This window comes from Taudactylus pleione, unplaced genomic scaffold (assembly GCF_031769625.1).
Source record: "Taudactylus pleione unplaced genomic scaffold, aTauple2 ptg000584l, whole genome shotgun sequence".
NCBI classification, from domain to species: domain Eukaryota; kingdom Metazoa; phylum Chordata; class Amphibia; order Anura; family Myobatrachidae; genus Taudactylus; species Taudactylus pleione.
The window spans coordinates 207,990-231,558 of NW_028284986.1; the positions used below are offsets into that span (position 1 = coordinate 207,990).

At 40.9% G+C, this 23,569-nt stretch overlaps 1 protein-coding gene across 2 annotated transcripts in view; it reads left to right on the forward strand.

Annotated features, from left to right (window-relative positions):
* The window catches only part of LOC148481354 (von Willebrand factor A domain-containing protein 5A-like), a 95,324-nt gene extending 72,828 nt beyond the window's left edge, over window positions 1-22,496 (forward strand). The window contains exons 15-19 of one of the 2 annotated variants that reach the window (XM_088453598.1): window positions 580-696; window positions 15,786-15,830; window positions 16,622-16,830; window positions 19,553-19,679; window positions 21,757-22,496. In XM_088453598.1, the coding sequence (XP_088309724.1) occupies window positions 580-696; window positions 15,786-15,830; window positions 16,622-16,830; window positions 19,553-19,679; window positions 21,757-21,836 (578 nt within the window). In that variant the 3' untranslated portion in view covers window positions 21,837-22,496. The remainder of the gene's footprint in view (window positions 1-579; window positions 697-15,785; window positions 15,831-16,621; window positions 16,831-19,552; window positions 19,680-21,756) is intronic. The other variant, XM_088453599.1, reaches the window with a different exon arrangement.
* Window positions 22,497-23,569: the final 1,073 nt, after the last annotated feature.

Consider the following 23,569-nt stretch of genomic DNA (forward strand, 5'->3'; position numbering starts at 1 on the left):
CATTCTGTCCAAAGGAAAAATCCAAAAGGCTCTGGGAGATATACAGTATATTCAATGCCCTGTATTATAGAAACATGCCATGAATGACTTACAGTACAAGCCTTGGGACCCTGTAATACATTCAGTTTATGTTCTAAAAATGTAACCTCGAGACTGCGGGTTGTCCTTCCAACATACTGCGTACCACAAATACAGCCTATTTACAAATATAATAAATGTAGGTTGGCGGATAATGCTTTCAAATTTCCAAATTTGTACCCATGGAAGATGACGTAAAGGAGGTACTCCAATGTGTAATGTGTTTACAGGTGATGCCGGATACTTTGCCGCCCCTATAAGGCCCTCTCGGTATATTTGGTAACACAATACATTGCCAGCTTTCTTAGAACTGTTAGAGATTTTCTGTTTTGTTTAAAGAAACTTTGTACTAATTTATTTTTTAAATCATTTGCTTTGTAGATAATCACCCTTTGGGGGTTTCCCACTGTGTGTGTGTGTGTGTGTTCACACCCCCCTCTCTGACCGCATAAACTGAGCTTTGTATTATTGTATACTGTATTTTTTTTTTTTTTTCTTCAGGCTTTATGTGTAGAGCCATGCCAATGGCGATGCCTATGATGTGCTTTGGTGGTGGTGTACCAATGATGGGGGGTTATAGCGGCTCTACAACTGGCCAATTCTACAGCGCTGCTCCTGGTAAGTGTTTTCCCTGCCAAGTCCTATGAGAATTACTTATTATTGTGTGTAGTCTGCAGCCTAGAAATGTCCTATGTGTATACTGTATGTGTACATGCATGTAACGTACGTGGGTGAGCGTTTTGTGTGTTCAAAATAAATACATTCATTTTATTTAATTTAACAGAAATGTAAAAAATAAATCAGTGACCACATTATGTTTGGGTGTGGATTGAAAGATGGATAGTAAAAATGTTGATAATGTCTAGCTAGACACCAGATGTTAGACAGTCAATAGGTCGATGGGTAAAAGAGGTCGACGCATTTTTTATTTTATTTTTTAAACACCCCCCCCTGGAGACTGATCCTAACCGTCAGGGTAGGTGCCTAACTCGAACCATCCGGTAAGTCCCTAACCCCCTCAAAAAAATAAAGTGTCGACCATTTTTGTGTCTACCGTTTTGTAACTGTCAACTTTCTTACATGTTACAAAATCTTCGGTATAGATAAAGTACAACTTGGCTTGAGAGGAGGCAATTTAGTACAGGAATTGCTGCGTAGAGAAACTAGGTGGATTTTTCTTTTGGATAGTGTGTACCCGAAAGGGATGAATGAGAATATTAATTATTCTATGTTTCTGTAAATCTACTACAGGTTGAGTCTCCCATATCCAAATATTCCGAAATACGGAATATTTTTAGCATGACTGAGATAGTGAAATTTTTGATGGTTCAATGTACACAAATTTTGTTTAAGGCACAAAATAATTAAAAATAAAGTATAAAATGACCTATAGGCTGTGTGTATAAGGTGTATATGAAACATAAATAAAATTCATGTATGTACATAAACTTTGTTTTGGCAACAAAATTATTGAAAATATTGTATAAAATTACCTTCAGGCTATGTATATAACATGCATTCTGTGTTAAGATTTGGGCCATATTCCTAAGACATTTCAATATGGTTTGCATATATTCCAAAATACGGAATATTCCGATATCCAAAATACCCCTGGTCCCAAGCATTTTGGATATGGGAGACTCAACCTGTATTTGAATTTTTGGAGATTATTGGACAGAGATATTAATATCATAACACATTCCAGTATTATATTAAGTTTGTAGTCACATTATTCACATTAGATTCGTTTTTATGTTAGTAATATGGAGAACAATTATTTGTTTATATTAATCACAGTTCGACACAATAGATTTTTATTTTGAGTTTGTTCACTATTATTGGTGTTTACACATTAGTTTTATAATTATTTCATTTTTATTTAAGAACACAGATATAATTGTTAGAATCAGATTATATATAGGTTATGTATATTATGGTTTGTATGACTGTATATTTTAGAGTATACACATTTACAGTTATCAATTAGGGTTGCACTTTTTGACTAGAATACACATGGTCACTATTAGCATGTATTGGTAGGAGAATATGTGTGTGTGTGTATGTATGTATGTATGTATATATATATATATATATATATATATATATATATATATATATATATATATATATATATATATATATATATATATATATATATATATATATATGTATATATATAAAAAAAAATTTTAATTAAAAGGTTGTAGTTATTTTAATTAACATCTAATTAGATATTTTGAATTAATTATGGATTGTTATAATTTAATTGATGCACTGCAATATATCACATGGAGATATATTAATATGGATATATTTGCACGTGTTAATATATTTATGATTTTCAAATATTTGAGATTTATTAGACATTAGATGGTAATATTTATGAACTTAATACAATATAAATAGGTGGAATGGAGTAGTAGATTGCATGATACTGTGTTAACAGGACAGTTATAATAATGTATCAAATAAACGTTTTTCTAGGGGATATACAATATCCAGACTTAGTCAGTCACTCGCCCTGTGTGATTGGCTCTTCATTATGTCAATCATGTTAGAATGGAGATTGATAGGAGGATGCTGGTATTTAAGAAGCATCAGGAGGTTTGTTCTGGTCTGCCTTTTGAAAAAGCACTGCGAAACGCGCGTCAGGCGTTTAATGTGCCAGTATACGTGTGTCTAATATGTTGCTAAATGTGTTGATGGAGATCTAAATTACTTGTTACTGCAACTGTATGACCCACGCTGTGCACTATATACGGCTGTCACGAGTGGAGCTGTAAGCCGCACGACGCTGCAGAGTCAGTGCAGGCTCCAGCTGACAAGCCGCTCACGCTGCCAGTACACGCGGCAGCCTTTCTAAATATATCAGTTACACGATTCCCGAATATTTAGTATTAGGTAGATGTGCAGCATTCTATGTATCTCCAAACTGATGGATTGTTATGATACATGATCACTTAAGGATGCCTGTTGTACATTAAATATCCTACGATACTCTGTGTCTGGTGGAGATCTCTATATAAGATTCTATGATGGCTATATATTGATAGTGCACATACATTGTGTGAGGTATATTTACCTACTATTAATATTTATAAGATCGCAGGAACTATATATTTTATATAAGAGAGAGTGTCAGTATATTAATTGTGCACTCCATATAGGTAGATAGTATATATGCGATATTGAGGGACATAATAGATAAATAGGCCACCTAATACTGTTATTATTTATATTTATTATTAGGCACCAGTATATTTTGATTGTAGTCAACTTACATTCAGCATACCATTGAGTATTTATAATCAGGACACACATGATTGAGCACTTATTAGTATTTTACATACTATTTTATTTATTTTTTTCTTTTGATTTATATTTTGTTGTGTGTTTAATCTTTCCACTGAGGTGGTTATTTAATCATTCTAATAAAAGTTATATTTTATGTTGATAGTGGGAAGAATTAGTGCACTCCTATGGGGATTCTTTTTTCTTTCTTTGGGGCCTATTCATTAAACGTAAAAATTCAATGGAGATAATTAGCTTTAGAACTCTCATGAAGTTCTAGCTAATTATAGGTGGAATTCATCATTCCACCTCTCCATAAGTATCTATTCCGAAAAGCTGTCATTTTTGCGATGACAGCTTTTCGGGAAATAGATACTTTTCCTGCCTACACTACCTTATCGCGTCTGGAAACAGTGCTGCGCATGCGCTGTTACATTCGTAAACCCAGCGCATGCGCAGCACTGCCAACAGATGCGGTAAGTTTCGTACTCCCCTCCCCCCTCCGCTCACCTTTCCCCCCTCTGACTTACCTGTCCGCGCAGCAGCCTCCGGCTCGCTGGTCTGTCATGTGGTTTCCCATCAGACCACATGACGGATTAGAAAAAAAAAAAATTGTTTTCTTTTTCTAAACTTTCTTGTGCTCTGCTGGGGAGCACACATGACAGACCAGCCTCCGGAGCCTGAGGACGGAGCAGAGCGCCGGAGGGACACGTCGGGGGACCTGCACACGCGGATACAGGTAAGTCGATTCTGCTATTCGCCACCTCACAGTGGCGAATAGTAACTGCATCAAATTCTGAAAATTTAGAATTTTCGGAATTTGATGAATACCACAATTTCCACATCCCCATACTAATGTACTAATACTAATGTACTAATGTCCCCATACTAATGTACTAATACTAATGTACTAATACTAATGTACTAATACTAATGTACTAATGTACCCATACTAATGTACTAATGTACTAATATACTAATGTACTAATGTCCTCATACTAATGTACTAATGTCCTCATACTAATGTACTAATGTACTAATGTCCTCATACTAATGTACCCATACTAATGTACTAATGTACCTATACTAATGTACTAATACTAATGTACTAATATACTAATGTACCCATACTAATGTACTAATACTAATGTACTAATATACTAATGTACTAATACTAATGTACTAATGTACTAATACTAATGTACTAATGTACTAATGTACCCATACTAATGTACTAATGTACTAATACTAATGTACTAATGTACTAATACTAATGTACTAATGTACCCATACTAATGTACTAATACTAATGTACTAATACTAATGTACTAATGTACCCATACTAATGTACTAATACTAATGTACTAATATCCCCATACTAATATACTAATGTACCCATACTAATGTACTAATACTAATGTACTAATACTAATGTACCCATACTAATGTACTAATACTAATGTACTAATATCCCCATACTAATATACTAATGTACCCATACTAATGTACTAATACTAATGTACTAATGTACCCATACTAATGTACTAATACTAATGTACTAATGTACTAATACTAATGTACCCATACTAATATCCCCATACTAATGTACTAATGTACCCATACTAATGTACTAATGTACTAATACTAATGTACCCATACTAATGTACCCATACTAATGTACTAATGTACCCATACTAATATACTAATGTACCTGTACTAATGTACCCATACTAATGTACTAATGTACCCATACTAATATCCCCATACTAATGTACTAATGTACCCATACTAATGTACCCATACTAATGTACTAATGTACCCATACTAATGTACTAATGTACCCATACTAATGTACTAATACTAATGTACCCATACTAATATCCCCATACTAATGTACTAATGTACCCATACTAATGTACTAATGTACTAATACTAATGTACTAATACTAATGTACTAATACTAATGTACCCATACTAATGTACCCATACTAATGTACTAATGTACCCATACTAATGTACTAATGTACCCATACTAATGTACTAATACTAATGTACTAATGTACCCATACTAATATCCCCATACTAATGTACTAATGTACCCATACTAATGTACCCATACTAATGTACCCATACTAATGTACCCATACTAATGTACCCATACTAATGTACTAATGTACCCATACTAATATCCCCATACTAATGTACTAATGTACCCATACTAATGTACCCATACTAATGTACTAATGTACTAATACTAATGTACCCATACTAATGTACTAATGTACCCATACTAATGTACCCATACTAATGTACTAATGTACTAATACTAATGTACCCATACTAATGTACTAATGTACTCATACTAATGTACTAATGTACCCATACTAATGTACTAATACTAATGTACTAATACTAATGTACTAATGTACCCATACTAATGTACTAATGTACTAATGTACCCATACTAATGTACTAATGTACCCATACTAATGTACTAATGTACCCATACTAATGTACTAATACTAATGTACTAATGTACCCATACTAATGTACTAATACTAATGTACTAATGTACCCATACTAATGTACTAATACTAATGTACTAATGTACCCATACTAATATCCCCATACTAATGTACTAATGTACCCATACTAATGTACTAATGTACTAATACTAATGTACCCATACTAATGTACTAATGTACCCATACTAATGTACTAATACTAATGTACCCATACTAATATCCCCATACTAATGTACTAATGTACCCATACTAATGTACTAATGTACTAATACTAATGTACCCATACTAATGTACTAATGTACCCATACTAATGTACTAATGTACCCATACTAATATCCCCATACTAATGTACTAATGTACCCATACTAATGTACTAATGTACTAATACTAATGTACCCATACTAATGTACTAATACTAATGTACTAATGTACCCATACTAATGTACTAATACTAATGTACTAATGTACCCATACTAATATCCCCATACTAATGTACTAATGTACCCATACTAATGTACCCATACTAATGTACCCATACTAATGTACCCATACTAATGTACCCATACTAATGTACTAATGTACCCATACTAATATCCCCATACTAATGTACTAATGTACCCATACTAATGTACCCATACTAATGTACTAATGTACTAATACTAATGTACCCATACTAATGTACTAATGTACCCATACTAATGTACCCATACTAATGTACTAATACTAATGTACCCATACTAATGTACTAATGTACTCATACTAATGTACTAATGTACCCATACTAATGTACTAATACTAATGTACTAATACTAATGTACTAATGTACCCATACTAATGTACTAATACTAATGTACCCATACTAATGTACTAATGTACCCATACTAATGTACTAATGTACCCATACTAATGTACTAATACTAATGTACTAATGTACCCATACTAATGTACTAATACTAATGTACTAATGTACCCATACTAATGTACTAATACTAATGTACTAATGTACCCATACTAATGTACTAATGTACTAATACTAATGTACCCATACTAATGTACTAATGTACCCATACTAATGTACTAATGTACCCATACTAATATCCCCATACTAATGTACTAATGTACCCATACTAATGTACTAATGTACTAATACTAATGTACCCATACTAATGTACCCATACTAATGTACTAATGTACTAATGTACCCGTACTAATGTACCCATACTAATGTACCCATACTAATGTACCCATACTAATGTACCCATACTAATGTACTAATGTACTAATACTAATGTACCCATACTAATGTACCCATACTAATATCCCCATACTAATGTACTAATGTACCCATACTAATGTACCCATACTAATGTACCCATACTAATGTACTAATGTACCCATACTAATGTACTAATACTAATGTACTAATGTACCCATACTAATGTACCCATACTAATGTACTAATGTACCCATACTAATGTACTAATGTACTAATACTAATGTACCCATACTAATGTACTAATGTACCCATACTAATGTACTAATGTACCCATACTAATATCCCCATACTAATGTACTAATGTACCCATACTAATGTACTAATACTAATGTACCCATACTAATGTACCCATACTAATGTACTAATGTACTAATGTACCCATACTAATGTACCCATACTAATGTACCCATACTAATGTACCCATACTAATGTACCCATACTAATGTACTAATGTACTAATACTAATGTACCCATACTAATGTACCCATACTAATATCCCCATACTAATGTACTAATGTACTAATACTAATGTACCCATACTAATGTACCCATACTAATGTACTAATGTACCCATACTAATGTACTAATACTAATGTACTAATGTACCCATACTAATGTACCCATACTAATGTACTAATGTACCCATACTAATGTACTAATGTACCCATACTAATGTACTAATGTACCCATACTAATGTACTAATGTACCCATACTAATGTACTAATGTACTAATACTAATGTACTAATGTACCCATACTAATGTACTAATACTAATGTACTAATGTACCCATACTAATGTACTAATACTAATGTACTAATGTACCCATACTAATGTACTAATACTAATGTACTAATGTACCCATACTAATGTACTAATACTAATGTACTAATGTACCCATACTAATATCCCCATACTAATGTACTAATGTACCCATACTAATGTACTAATGTACCCATACTAATGTACCCATACTAATGTACCCATACTAATATCCCCATACTAATGTACTAATGTACCCATACTAATGTACTAATGTACTAATACTAATGTACCCATACTAATGTACTAATGTACCCATACTAATGTACTAATGTACCCATACTAATATCCCCATACTAATGTACTAATGTACCCATACTAATGTACTAATACTAATGTACCCATACTAATGTACTAATACTAATGTACTAATGTACCCATACTAATGTACTAATACTAATGTACTAATGTACCCATACTAATATCCCCATACTAATGTACTAATGTACCCATACTAATGTACCCATACTAATGTACTAATGTACTAATACTAATGTACCCATACTAATGTACTAATGTACCCATACTAATGTACTAATGTACCCATACTAATATCCCCATACTAATGTACTAATGTACCCATACTAATGTACTAATGTACTAATACTAATGTACCCATACTAATGTACCCATACTAATGTACCCATACTAATGTACCCATACTAATGTACCCATACTAATGTACCCATACTAATGTACCCATACTAATGTACTAATGTACCCATACTAATGTACCCATACTAATGTACCCATACTAATGTACCCATACTAATGTACCCATACTAATGTACCCATACTAATGTACTAATGTACTAATACTAATGTACCCATACTAATGTACCCATACTAATGTACCCATACTAATGTACCCATACTAATATCCCCATACTAATGTACTAATGTACTAATACTAATGTACCCATACTAATGTACCCATACTAATGTACTAATGTACCCATACTAATGTACTAATACTAATGTACTAATGTACCCATACTAATGTACCCATACTAATGTACTAATGTACCCATACTAATGTACTAATGTACTAATACTAATGTACCCATACTAATATCCCCATACTAATGTACTAATGTACCCATACTAATGTACTAATACTAATGTACTAATGTACCCATACTAATGTACTAATGTACCCATACTAATGTACTAATGTACCCATACTAATGTACTAATGTACCCATACTAATGTACTAATACTAATGTACTAATGTACCCATACTAATGTACTAATGTACCCATACTAATGTACTAATGTACCTATACTAATGTACTAATGTACCCATACTAATGTACTAATGTACCCATACTAATGTACTAATGTCCCCATACTAATGTACTAATGCTAATGTACTAATGTACTAATGCTAATGTATGGGGAGTGTGGAAATTGACGCAGGGGAACTTATCCAGGAGATATCTGTGATATATACACAGTATATATATATAATGATATCTGTGATATCTCCTGTGCTAAGTGGCTACATGAATACCAAAATAACGTTATTTAAGGAAAATGTCCTTAAAAACGTTATTTTAGTGTTGATGAATAGGCCCCTTTGTTTGTAAAATTTCTTACATGTCGACCTATTGTCCATGTCGACCTATTGACTGTCTAACAGCTGGTGTTTTTCTAGACATGGTCGACCTTTTTACTGCCGATCTATAGACCGGATCACATAATGTTTATAATAAAATGATTAAAACCGATTTTGACAAAGTGGTGGTGTAAATGTTTATCGACTAGTAGAGGGAGCGGGCATATGCCGTGTCACGTGGACCTGTCTCTTGCCCCGTCCCTCCCTGCAACACTTAACTGTTCCCGTCCCAGGCAGGAGACCTATATAATAAATAAAAATTGGTGAACAATGTAGCTAATTCGTCCACCCAGCCAGGCCTCTTCAACCCCCCCCCCCCCTTCTAGTAACATGGGGGACAAGTGTCCTTGTTCTGTGTCCGGCTGTGACATTGATGCCACACACAATCGCTGGGCACACTGCTGCTCCGAGCTGGCACAAGAGTATTAGTGATTCCTCTGTCTGATGGCTCCGCGTCCGAGGCAGCGTAGTTAGATGGGCTATCGGGGTGTGTGATATATCCTAATTTTCATGTTGCCTATATAATCGTTTCACCATCGAAAATTAGTCTTGCAGCAAGGCCATGGGATTGTAGGTTGGTGCCGGAGCTGGCACTTAATGAGACTGTAGCTTTAAATCCTCTGCCCTACAATCCCAGTCTTCGTTAAGTGCCTGAGTAGGGCACGTTTTGGATGCGAGTGTGGGAGCTGTAGCTGTGGGGGTGGGGGGAGGGGGTGCTGGGCAGCAGTGCTGTCCCGGATGGCGGCACCATCTTGCCTGGTATTGATGAGGGCAGCTACATTACGGGAGCCCGTAGCTGCCTGCCTCCCCTACCCTCCCCTGGCTGCTGACACGATCATAGTTGCCAAGTCCGCTTATGACAAGCTGAATTGGGCTTGTTTTTTGTCCCAGTTGCTTGTTTTTTTTGGATGGTTGCTTGTTTTTGGGCTTATTTCTTTTTAGGTAGCTTATTTTTGGGCTTGATAGCCAGGTCCCACTACTAAGGTGAGCAAATGTTATCTAGCTCCTTCACCAATCCATTTATGTGTAGCTGTCTGTATGTATATCTCTCTGTATATGTAGTTATATAGCTCCTTCACCAATCCATTTATGTTTAGCTGTCTGTATGTATATCTGTATATCTCTCTGTATATGTAGTTATATAGCTCCCTCACCAATCCATTTATGTGTAGCTGTCTGTCTGTCTGTATGTATATCTCTCTGTATATGTAGTTATATAGATTTGGGTAACTAGAATGACTCGTATAAATGATGAATAGAAGATACATTTTCCCATATGTCAGTTATTTTGTTGTGACGTGTTTGTGTAAATGACTCTTGTGTCCTGTACATTACCGCGCACAGAGGGCCTGATTCAGCCGTGCACACTAGTTATTGGGAATCTGCGCAGGACCCATTCTGTGTATGTGCAGAGCAGGTCCTGCTATATATCACACAGGCACCTGTATGTATTTACCTGATTGACAGGCAGAGGAGTTTGCGGGGCGGAGACGGCCTACGTTTCTGGAAACGGGGACATGTTGCCCCTGTTTTCTGCATTCCTGGAAACTGGGGCATGTAGCCCCCGTTTTCCGGGAGTGGCAAGGCTAGGATCTGCATCCATGGACGCAGACTTCCTGGCCCCGCAGGATGACAGAACACGGCCAGCTTCGGCTACCGCAGACTGACCAAAGGTGCAACCATCACGATCGATGCCAGATCCCTCGGTCGCAGCCTGGGATCGCAGATGCAGTAAGGAGATTTCGGGCACCTTCTGCTGCATTTGCATTTTAGCAAGGAAGGAATTACAAAGCTGCTTGTATGCGGCTTTGCAATTCCGTCCTATGCCGAATCAGGCCCCAAGTGCCCTGCGCTTTACTTTGCACAGTGGAGTTTATTCGTAGAGCAGGGAAAAGCCGGGTTTGCAAATATTTATATGCATTTTAATTAAATGAACAATAAACAATAACATTTGTGGTTTTCATTAAATTACCCCCCACACCAGTACCATCATATTACGTTGGGCTTATGTTTTGGGCTTTATCGGATTGGGTTGGGCTTGTTTTTCACTCAAGAGTTGCTTGTTTCTCCTTTCCGAGTTGGCAACAGTGGCCACGATCTGTTCAGAAAACTGGCTCCTGAGTTCTTTGGACCCTGCAGGCTGGGATCCTCGGCTGCTGCAGTCCTCATCCTAAGCTCCTCTCCTCTCCTCTGCAGTGTTTGACCTCTCATAGTATATTTCCTATATTCTATTGCATGTATTACCTCTGCTGTGTGGCCTGGGTTATAATTTGCAAGGGTCGGGACTTCGGTTCTGCCTCCTAAAGTAGATCCTTTTGGCTTAATGAGGGCGTGCTCATGTATTACAGATTTAGCATGTGACAGTCACAGGTTTCTTTATCCTATGATGGATTTCTCACTGCTCTACGTACTGACGCGTCAGTGGGGATTACGACTGACTATGCCAAACCCGCTCAGGCACTGGGGGGTTAACACTATTGCCTCACCACACTGTGGTCATGGGTTCAATTCCCACTACAGCCCTAACTGTGTGGAGTTTGTATGCAGGGACTTTGTTGTATTTTGGGCGATGTTTCTCCCATGCACAGGGTAACTGGCTGTTGCGATCGGGGGCTTGTGTGTGTATAGGACCTGGTGATGCACAAGCATCTGGGGTGCTGCATCCACCAGGGTGGGACCTGCGAGGGCAGGGGGGCTCTCAGCAGATCGTGTACGCCCAAGTGACACTGGTGGTGCTTCATGGGGAGACCAAGTCCAGGCCTGGATATTCCCTCATCTCTGGTGCAGGATTCTTTCCCTCTATAAGGTTAAGTTCTCAGTCTAGGTCTGTCCCATCCGGCTCCGCGCTTTGCAGCGTCCTGATTTTCCGTCAGGTTCCTGGCACGTTTTTTTTTTTTCCAGGAATCCCCCTGCTGTGTGCACAAATAAAGGGTGGTCTTGGTGGCTTCTTCCTCTTTCTTGGGCGACATTGGACATTTCGGATGGGCTGGAACTTCAGGCTTTGCGCTGTCCCAATCAGTAAGGATCTAATGTCCTTTTCGATTCATTGCTGCTATGCGCCACTCTCGAGGAGGTTTGGATATGGATTCCCAAGCGATGGCTGTGGGTCTGTCCAAGCATTGGCGTCAGTCACTACTTTCCATTCGGCTAATGTTTCCTCAGGGAGGCTGAAGAGACGCCGGATTCGGAGGGCTTTGTTCCTCGCGCGGTTAGCATCCAGCGGATTAAGTATCCAAATGGATGTACCTCCCATTGTAGTTGCTGTGGTTGTCTCAGGTCTGCTTAGATAGGGTCTAGGGTCAGCATGGGTGGCATGTGCTACGGTCACCTCATATAGCAGACCTATTCGTCGCGGGGCTTTACAATGATGATTTGCCCTGGAATTCCCTGATGTATTGGCGGGACATTTGCGGCAGGTAGGTGTGGGAGGCAAGGCGAGACGCGGCGCAGGTAGCTTCCGAGTTTTAGCTACGGCCAAGCTGGCTTGAAGGGCCCTTTGGCTCTGGCAATGAATGCGTGTGCAAAGAGCAGAGTGCTCCTTCCACTATATTCTGTTTGGTAAGGCCATTCTCTTTTCGCCAGAACTGAATACTCCCCACACGTTGGGAAAGATTTTTTTTTCTTTGGCCAGGGGCCATCCTATTGGCGGGTCTGTGTTTTCCAGGTTTTCGCACCTCCCTTGGGGTCAGTAGGACACAAGCCGATTCTTCCCGGGCAGGGGCTCGATTTCTGGGGGGCAGGTTTTAGCAATGCTCTCCATCTGTAGACACTGGTCCAAGGAAGCCTAAGGACTCAGTGCCTCTCTCCCATTCCACTCCTCTCAGCAGGCAATTTTTCTTTGCTCCAGCTCCGCTGCAGGTACGGGAACTGGGGTTCTATCTCCATTCGGCCTTTCTGCCTTCAGCTCCAGGGGGTGGGTAATTCAGTTTGCATGAACTCCCTCCGATCTGGGATCCATAGCGTGAAGGTCAACAAATCTTCTCTAGATGGCTGGAACGCATGTCTTTATGTTCCGTTTTGGGCAGGTCGTTTTACTACTTCTGTGGGTAACCGACTCTGTCCATGTTGTCTATTGCGGGCCCTACCGTTCAGGGGAACCCGGCTCCATGTGTGTGCAACACGATCCAATCTGTTCTGATGCTCTTAGTGCACACAAAACGTATCGCACTTTGGCCCTCTTCGGAGGTTCTGCTTGTGAAGGATACCTCGGCTTCCTAGTTACGGACCTTCCGAAGTCTCTTACTTTTGGGTCAGTGCTGTATCCTGTCTTTTGCAAGGTCTCCCTTGTTTCCTTGTTGGCGTCTTCAGTTCTGGGTGTGGCCTCCAACACCCGTTCCAGCTGTGTTTGTTTTTCGTTCGTTTTTTTTCTTGCAGCTGACCAGGAACGACCCCTACCAATCTTGGTCAAGGGTTTGGTCGGTGCCTCGTCCGTCGACCTTGTTGTTGGGCAGGTTGTTCTCCGCTTGGGGACCTTTTTAGTGGACCAGGTTCTACTCATAGGAGTCCCAGGGTAATTCTCCAAACTTGAAAGGGTTGCTCGGCATCCCTCTCATATCCGTTCCCGTCCTGTCTGACAGCAACAGTCACTCTACGTTGGTGGAGGGTTTCCGTTCTTCTCCTCCAGATCCACTCCTTGGTCCTTCCGGATTGGTTTATTGTGACCACGGCTGTGAGTCTCCTGGGCTGAGGTGCTGGCTATGGGTTAGTATCCAGTTGTTAGTAATTGCTTTCCTCCAGAAATATAAACTCATTATATTCATCAGTCATTATCAAAATAAAGATCAAAAGCGGCAATATACATAAGCAGATGAGTAATTCTCGCTGGCCGTGCACGGCTAAATACAAAGCGTATACTCTGCTCACTGGTCGCTTTACTAACCCATAACTTGCTGACCAACTTGTTCCGGTTTCTTTGTATGAATACCCAGGACACTGACTATATACTAAACATATAGCACTAACATTCTATGAGGTGACTACCAAATGGATTTCATATGTTGCTTATATAAAGTGACTAAGAAGGGTGTTGATATAATTAAACCGTTCTGCATGAGACCCTGGTTAGACCCAGTTCACGACGCAATGGCGACCCAGGTTATATCCGGGTCTGCCCTGTAAATACGCTGCTCACGGGTGCATTGTTTTCTGTTGTGGCGGTTCACACTGCCAGGTAACCCGGGTCACTCCCGTGTTCAACCCTACTCGCTAACAAAGTTTTCAAGGACCCTTTCACACAAAGCCCCGACCCCGGGTGGTCCCGGCAATAACCTGTGTTGGAACGGCGTTTGTGAAAAGGGGTATTAGAGACCAGTAGAAAGTGATCCAATAACATTCTTCGGTTTAGGGTCATATGCTAATAGGACGCCAGATTGGGAAAGATCGCAGTCAATCCGCAATGCTTGGAAAGGGAAAACCAGGTTGGCTGTTAAAATATATATTTTAATAATTATGTTTGTGTGATCCACAATATAATTAATATTTTGTTTTTTTTGTCTTTTGTAAATCCTAAGCTAAAAAAAAAAATCTCAAATATCCTATTGGATTGTTCTGTTTTTATGCTGGGTTACTGTACGGCAAAATTGCGTTAGAATTAGGTGTATTTTATCGGAGATCCACATTTCCTCTGCGTGGATCTGTTGCTGACTAATCCACCTTCTGGCAAAGGGCAATGCCATCAGCCTCTTACTGCGTCCTGACACCAGTCGCTCACAGACTGCATAGTCGGCAAGGGGGCCTGATTCTAAGGTGGCCGCAGGCGCAATGTACATTCGTGCATGTGCTAACAAGCTTCCACTTTCGGCTTCCGTAGACGCTGTAATAGGGCCTGGAGATGCCACCATTGCTCGTACCATCGTAGCTTGCACCAACCCTGTTGCTGCAGCAGATTTTCCGTCTGAGTACGGCTTCCCATGTGAGCGATTTAAGCGTTTGCGCAGCGACACAACAGCGGAACTCCCATAACGAGGACCATCTCCTTACGTCTGTTTCGCCCCCGCCCAGGTAAAACCAGCACATTTGCAGACATTCCTGATATCGTGCATCTTGATTGCAGCAGCGCCTCTGCGCACGCCCTGTGTAACGCTTACGCTATAGGTGTTTAGAGATTTTCAAGCACAGATTTTGAATCCGGGCCCAGAGAGATTATCGCTGATCACAAGGTCTCGTATCTTTACAGTGATGATGTGTCAGGATATCAACGTTTGGTGTGCAGCTACGGATGGTAGGTTTACCGTTTTTATTTTATATATTTTCTTAACTCATTAGTGAGAACTTCTGTAGATATGTCAATGTATTCCTGGAACCCACTCCCCGGGGTGTCCCACATCCGCAGTTGGTTACCTGCTCCCTCCGCCGGCTCCAGCAGTGAGGGGCCCTCCGGCTGTGACAACCTGCAGCATTTACTATAAGCCTGCGCTGCATGAGGTTGTCAGACAAATTGATTTGAAGTCAATAATGATTTAATCCTGCAGCAAACGCTGTAGTGTCATCAGATACTGTAATACGCTGTGCCCCATGGTAACGTACACACAGCAGTGCCTCAGCTGTCTCATCTGCATAAGATCACATTGGTGTCTTTAAAACTTCAAATTCTTTCTCTACCTCTCTTTGCTGTATAATACGAAGCAGAATCCAACCGCTATAATGGTGTTTTCACTTATCTGGGTAGTGTCGGGGGCCACAGTTCTGTTTATACTCCCAGAATGTTGCTGCGTCTGTCTCCTATCTCTTATTTGCGCAATGGAGTCATTGGCGTTGGGGTAAAATCGCGCAGGAAAAGAAGACTGACTTATAGACTGAGAATTAGACAAAATAAATAAAAATGATTTCCTGGAGCACATCGCATGGAGGCTTATGTCTTCTATTACACATTATAGCCGTATATAATGTTGTTTTACGGTAACAGACACAATAATCGTATACAGGGTATGTCCTGATTGATCCTCGTTATGTTGTGTGCTATATTAGATGTGTGTTTTGCATATTTTGATATTTTCTCTTTATACCTGTAAGACTCAGAGGAAGCCCTGATTGAGGCCAGCTTTCCCGATCCCCTGCCTGATGCTGGAGACTCATTGAAGCTGGATTCCCTGCAGGTTGCTGACGGCTCCTTGAAGCTGATTTCCCTGCAGAATGCTGACGGCTCCTGGAACGCCAGCCCCGAATTATCCACAATCCTGGGAATAACCGAGACAGACCTAAAAGACAAGAACCCTGAAAAGGTTATTATCACATTACTGATCGTGTCCCACGCCTGGACGGGGATCTTACATGATCTTCTATGGAATTTGTTTCCCTATGTATTCTCTAAGTGCGTAAATACATAAGGAAGTACCGTAAGTTTTTAAGTCAATCAATACAAACCAGCGTAACGCATAAAACGTTCCGAATGCAGATACTCTGCAGAGCTTTGAGATACATGAAACCTGAGGCCGAGAACTGTTTTAATTTAAAATCTGCAAATCATTAAATGAGTGAAATTTTAAAGGGCTGTATTTATATGCAGGTCTTATGGTGGTGGTAGGTGTCAGCGCTGTGCGATGGCGGACAGTCCCCACAGCAGATAAACTTAACCAGGAAATGTTTTATTAACCAGTAGAAACGGGCAGCATACACAGGGTTAATGCAATATGTAGCAGGTACAGCATGCAGGATAACCAGTTGAAGCCAGAAGCGTATAGGGTAATACTGGGCGTTGTAGTGCACCTTCTGTGAGCATATATGCAGTGGTGGTTAATATAAGTACGGGGGGTGATACAGTGGTATTTGGGGTCTTTAACCAGTAGTGAACAGTCTCCATTATTGGAAACACTCGGGGGCACGTCCTGTTCTATGGGCGGAATAAGGAGAGAAGATGCGCGGAGAATCGCACATACGCAGGAGCGCACTTGCTAGTTTGGAGGTCATGTTTTCAGGTCCTAGTGCTCTGAGTATAATGGAGACGACATATAGTGCGCTCTCTATCATCCCCGACCCCCTTCCCCTCGCTCAAGGCTGTCTCTGAGTAACAATAACATAAACAGTCCACACTTTGGACCTCTCGTCTGTATCCAACAACACGGGATGAAATGTAAAACAAAACCTAGAATAACACATCAACATTTCAAATGCATTCCAGTCTGCATTTATGTAGATAGGCATTTAGTAAATAGGACATCAGAACTTTAGCATGTCAGCAATATTTTCTTGATTTTTCCACATAAATGACTCTATGGTACTGTCTACCAGCTCTGTAATGAAATGGTGTCTTATGGCAATGCTTTGTAATAGGTCCGCGCTCCAGGAGTTTAAATCTACCTCTAGCTGCTAAACGCAGAGGAGGTATCCCAACCTCATGAAGAACGTAATACAGCAAGGGTATCGATTGATGTGCTGACTGCTTTACTATCTGACATTGAAAATTTGTTGAGCATCACCTCAACGTAGCTTTGTTGGTCTATAGCAGTGGTGGTGAACCCTGGCACTCCAGCTGCTGTGGGACTACATGTCCCAGCATGTACTGCCAGAGGTGTGCTATTAGGGAATGCTAAAACTGCGGCAGTGCATGCTGGGATATGTAGTCCCACAGCATCTAGAGGGCCAGGGTTCACCACCACTGGTCTGTAGTAAACAGTCCCAGCACTTACTTTTTGTATGATCCCCAGACTCACCAATGGTGCGCCGACCTAATGTCTTTTGAGCTTTAACTTGTCACTTCGACTATTTTTGGTTTTCTTGACCTGCAAGCAGTAGATCATTTACTTAGAGAAGTATAAGCTTTACTCTCTCCATTTGTAATATGAACAGTGATCAGTCTTTGAACAAATAAAGTTCATCTCTAGCATTTGCAACATTTGAGAAGATCTCCCCATAGATAATTATGTATTTTTTTTTAGCGTAACCCTTAGCAACAAGTTGGGTTTTGTAGCGAGCAAGACTTCCATCAGTGTTGCGTTTCTTAGAGAATACCCACTTGTTGACTGTCTTGGTCACTCAGTCTGTCCACAATGGTCAACGTGTAATATTTTGTTTAAAGCTCTTTACTTATGGCTGATTTCCACTCTTCCCAGTCGCTGCAGAGCAGAGTGACACCCCAGGCAGGAAAGAGGAACTGCACAGGGTGTGACAGGTGCAGGGTGCTAGACATGTTGGACTATGTAGTGTTCATTCTTCTAACTATAACGTCTAAGCACAGATAGTGACGAGTCCCCAAATTTCCCATATAAAGCACGTAGTATCATTTAAATTGCTTATTTACCTAGATTAGTAACAATGTTACTAAGTTATATTAGCAACTTACAAACTACGTGACCGGTCAGTGATCTTTGTTCTTCCTGCAGAACACACTTTTCTGTCTGCTTGTGCTTAAAGGGATACAGACCTGTAAAGGACATTTAATCGACCCTTACGTCAGATTTTTATTTGTTTTTTTTTAACATGCTCCCAATTTCCTTGTTTTTAGTATTTATTTGGAATAATAATAAGTATCCACTTGCGGCGCAGTAACGCCAGGAGCATCCAGTTACGCAGGCCGCTGGCTAGATGTGTCCCGGTGGCGATGTCTGTGTGGTTCTGCAGAGTCTGTCATTGTGTTCTCTAAACTGCTACCTAGTGTGTAACTGATGGAAGCCCCAGTGATCAGAAGGGACTCTCAGCGGTCAGTGATTTCCGAAAGTTTTTCCCACGCGTTTCGTGTTCATTACTTCCTCAGGGGAGAGCCCCCTCTGATCAAACTTCACTTCCAGGCCAACTAAAAAGTTTTTTTCTGTATCTTTAATATAAATATTTTGAAAGTATGTGAGCAGGAGGGCGCGCGCTCCCCATATAATGGGTCATTTGTTTCCTGCCCACAATCAGAGTAGAAACCTTTATTGGAACATAACAGAGTGAGATCTGCAGGGGCTCTGATGCCGCTATACCCAGATATGTAACATTCCCCTTCCTGTGTCTTCTCCTGCTCTGCAGAACGTGGACCCAGCAGTCTGGGCGACCATCCTGGCTGTGATCTGGCTTCATGTCACCTGTCTGGAGCAGCGGGATGAGTGGGAGTTACTAGAGGGGAAGGCCGTCTCCTGGATTAAGTCCAGGGCAGGTAAATGTAATAACACCCATCAGTGTTCTCATGTGCAGCGCTGGCTTAGATGTAGATAAATCTATTTTATGAAAGTTATTTTTTTTGTAGGATTGATTTAGTTTATAGTAATTAGTGATCGGAGTGAGCCAGAGTCGGCGCGGTACAGAGGAAGCCACGGCATCGGGGGTCTCTGGCGGAGATGGAGGGGGCAGGAATGCTGGGAAATTGGGCCACGTTTGGTGTCTCCTCTACCACTATTACCTCTGAGGAAGATACAGCAACATAAGCTGTACAATAAGAGAAGGGTCTTGTATGATTTTGTGAAAAATTGTTACTAATACCCCTTTCTCTCACACATGCCTGGTCCCATCCAGGCTAACAAACATGGATTCAGCCTATCTATCACCTATTCACACCACACTTTAGTCCCGGGTAAATCCTGGGTCATCGTCTTTCACACCAGACCAGTGTCTGTCCTGCAGAACAGGATCAGCTAGTTGCTACATCATTAAAAGCTTCTGACCCACTAATGAGAGGTTCTTTGAACATAACCCAGGAAACCCCTTTCCGTAGTGTATCCGGCTCAGTCTCTGGAAAATCCCTGGTCATGACCAGTATGGCGGACCCGGGTCACATAACCCGGGTTAACCCACTCACTCACACTGACACACGACCTGGGGGTTTTTCCCGGGTCCTTGCCTCAGTGTGCAAGGAGGATAATTTACTGATAGACACAAATCTGTAACTCATTGAATAAGAAGCTCTTCCACGTAAAGTGGGTTACAGTATATAGCAGCTAGTAATACACCCCCTATATACCAGAGTACAAGAGCGTTTGCCAGGTAATGTAGGAGACAGGATTATGGCCCTGATTCAGAGCCGGACGCTCTGACAGAGCGCTCGCTCTGAATCAGGGCCGGCCTTCTTGTTTTTTAGAGCGGCCTCCTGGCCGCTCGCATAGCTGTGGGTGACCACCCACAGCTATAGCGGGCGGCCAGGAAGATGGTCGCGATGGCCAAGACCATCGGGCTTGCGACGAGACCCTTGTGGTAGGGTCTCGTTGCCGCAAGTCCCAGAGAGCTTTCGGCTCTGAGCCGAAATCTCTCCCACTGACATCACTCGTGATGTCAGTGGGGCCGCCCCCAAACGGAGGCGTTCACATGGGAACAGCCGCTCCCCGGCCCGCCCACCAAAGGGGGCGTGCTGTCACTCAACATCGACAGCACGCCCCCTTTGGTACGAGACCCCGAGCGAATGTTTGCCCGTCGCTATCCGGGTCTCGCGCATGCGCACGACTGAGCCGGCTCCATCGTGCGCATGCACTGGGCCGCCCTCGACCTGCTTGTGAGTGCATAGCGCTCTCGAGTGGGTCTGAATCAGGCCCCAAGTCTTCACACTTCAGTAATCTCACTTTTGCCTCCATTTCTCCCTTGTGTTCTGTTAGTGCACATAAACATGCCTACATTTCTCCCTTGTGTTCTGTTAGTGCACATACACTGCATGCCTCCATTTCTCCCTTGTGTTCTGTTAGTGCACATAAACATGCCTACATTTCTCCCTTGTGTTCTGTTAGTGCACGTACACTACATGCCTCCATTTCTCCCTTGTGTTCTGGTAGTGCACATACACTGCATGCCTCCATTTCTCACTTGTGTTCTGTTAGTGCACACACACTGCGTGCCTACATTTCTCCCTTGTAGTGTTCTAGGCGTACAGAGAAGTAGGAAATATTAAAGAGGAGCCGGGTGCGAAGGTCACATCAAACCACTTTAGTTCCACGCTTTCAGTTATTCTCCTTGGTTACTCATCAGTTCATTCTCATTTTGGGCTTACATGTTTGCATTGCTTGCATGTTTTTATTGCCTGTCCAACTCTTGTGTGGAACCCACCCCCCATGTATTTTAAGGTTCTTTTGTGGGGTCTTTCCAGTTTTTGCGGTGTAGATATTTTTTTTTCAACTTTTTTTTTTTTTTTTTTTGTGTTTAAATTTACCTATAACTAAATTTCATAACTCTTGTGTCAGCCATTACAAGATTCAATCCATCCAAACACTTCAGCTATTATTAGTTACAATCACTCTGTAATATCCTCACAGGCTCCTCCCTGAGCAAGTCCGTCCAGGCTGCGAACGAGTTGCTGAAATCCTCTGTGGATCCCAAGGTGTTTGGCCTGTGAGAAGAGGCGCTGCGTAGAGGAAGCAAGATGGCGGAAGGCTTTTCCTCCTGACCCCGGGGATTCTTCTGCAGATCAGGATGTTGCTGCTCTTTTCTTAGATTCAGCTTGAAGATAAATATGTATTTGTGCCTTGTTACGCTGGTTCTCTGTATGACCCAAACCAAAGTCACATGTGCTCAGTTATTAGTGAGGGAGAGAGGAATATTATATACGTGCACTGTATAACCCAGTAATGTGCTATGATGCTTAGTGGGAGAGTGAACTGGGAAAGTCTGTTATACAAAAGATCCATTAACAGTGCAACCTAGAACCAACATCTCTAGATCCAGACCCCATCAATGTGGTGTTGTTTCAGTAAAACACCAAGAAAGCGAAAAACAAACTGTTGCATATACAGCATGCTGGGACATGTTGTTCTACAATGGCTGGAGAGCCCCATGTTGGATACTTTTGCTCTAGAGGGTATAATACTATACAATCCTTGTAGCCTTACACACCACTTATTATTGTGCCTTATATAATCAGAAAGTGTCCGGTCATCCTGTATCCTCGCAGCCCTCTCTGTGTGTTACCCATTATCTGTCCTAAAGACGCATCTAACCTGCTGTCATGGTGTCCAGCAGTACGTTACTTACCATTAAAGAGTCTCCTGTTACCATCCGTCTGTGTGAGGTTCTCTCTTGTGTTGTGTGTGTGCTTGGAATAGGTGACGTCTCAGTTACACTCCTGTTAATTATATAGTGATACTATGCTGTGTCTATCAGAAGAGCTAGAACCTTCATAGTCTTATATTTTTATCAGTACTTTTAAAAAAAAAACAGAAAAAACTGCGATTAGTTTTCAGAATCTGCGGTGGAGGCTCCTGTCCTCACCCAGCCTTGTACTGAGCAGTCTTCCATTGTAGAAGCAGACTCCTGGTTTCTGAGGCTGGAGGCGTTTGTTAGATTGCGTCGGTAACACAATAAGTTTTTACAGATCACAACAAACCTTTAATCCAATGGTGCATATACACGGGACGATGTGCAGCGATAACTATATCACTGTACGATCTCCCTGCACCTTCCCGGAGTGCTGGATGATCGATATCACACCACTAACCCCGAAGCGACGGGCCGGCGAACCCGTGGGTACCTATGTAACCTGGTTGATATCGTCCAGGATGGCCTGCATGCACGGGCGATCGACTATATCATAATCATCCATACGTGCTCGCAGGTTGAAAGGGGCGAAAAAATGCACGATATGAACGATAATGATATGAATGTTATTATTCATATCGTGCATTAGAATCGTACTGTGTGTACGCACCTTTACAAACAGCAGAGACCTGAAGCTGGGAAAGATCTGAGCGATGTATTAAATAAGAGACAATGTTTTGACTGTTTTTTTTTTTTTTTACTAGCCGCAAAATATGCAGATGCGTCACATTTTTCACTTTGCGTAAAGGCGTCTGTTCTAAAATAATGGATGTAGTAAATGGTACGCATGGCGCACCGAATATATCCAAAACCTACTTACTGTATGAGGAAAATCCAGCACTTTTTTTTTCAGGGGCAACTCAGGGGTCCGCAGTACTGCAACCTTTTTTTTGTTTTTTTTTGGGTACGAAATGAATAAAATAAGCGTCTGATGGATTATTCAGTGTGGAAGCTGCTAGAAGTCTCGGCATGATGTAACGTCAGGTGAGAATCTGCACTTTAACTCCCACAACTTTTACCACAGATAAAAAACCC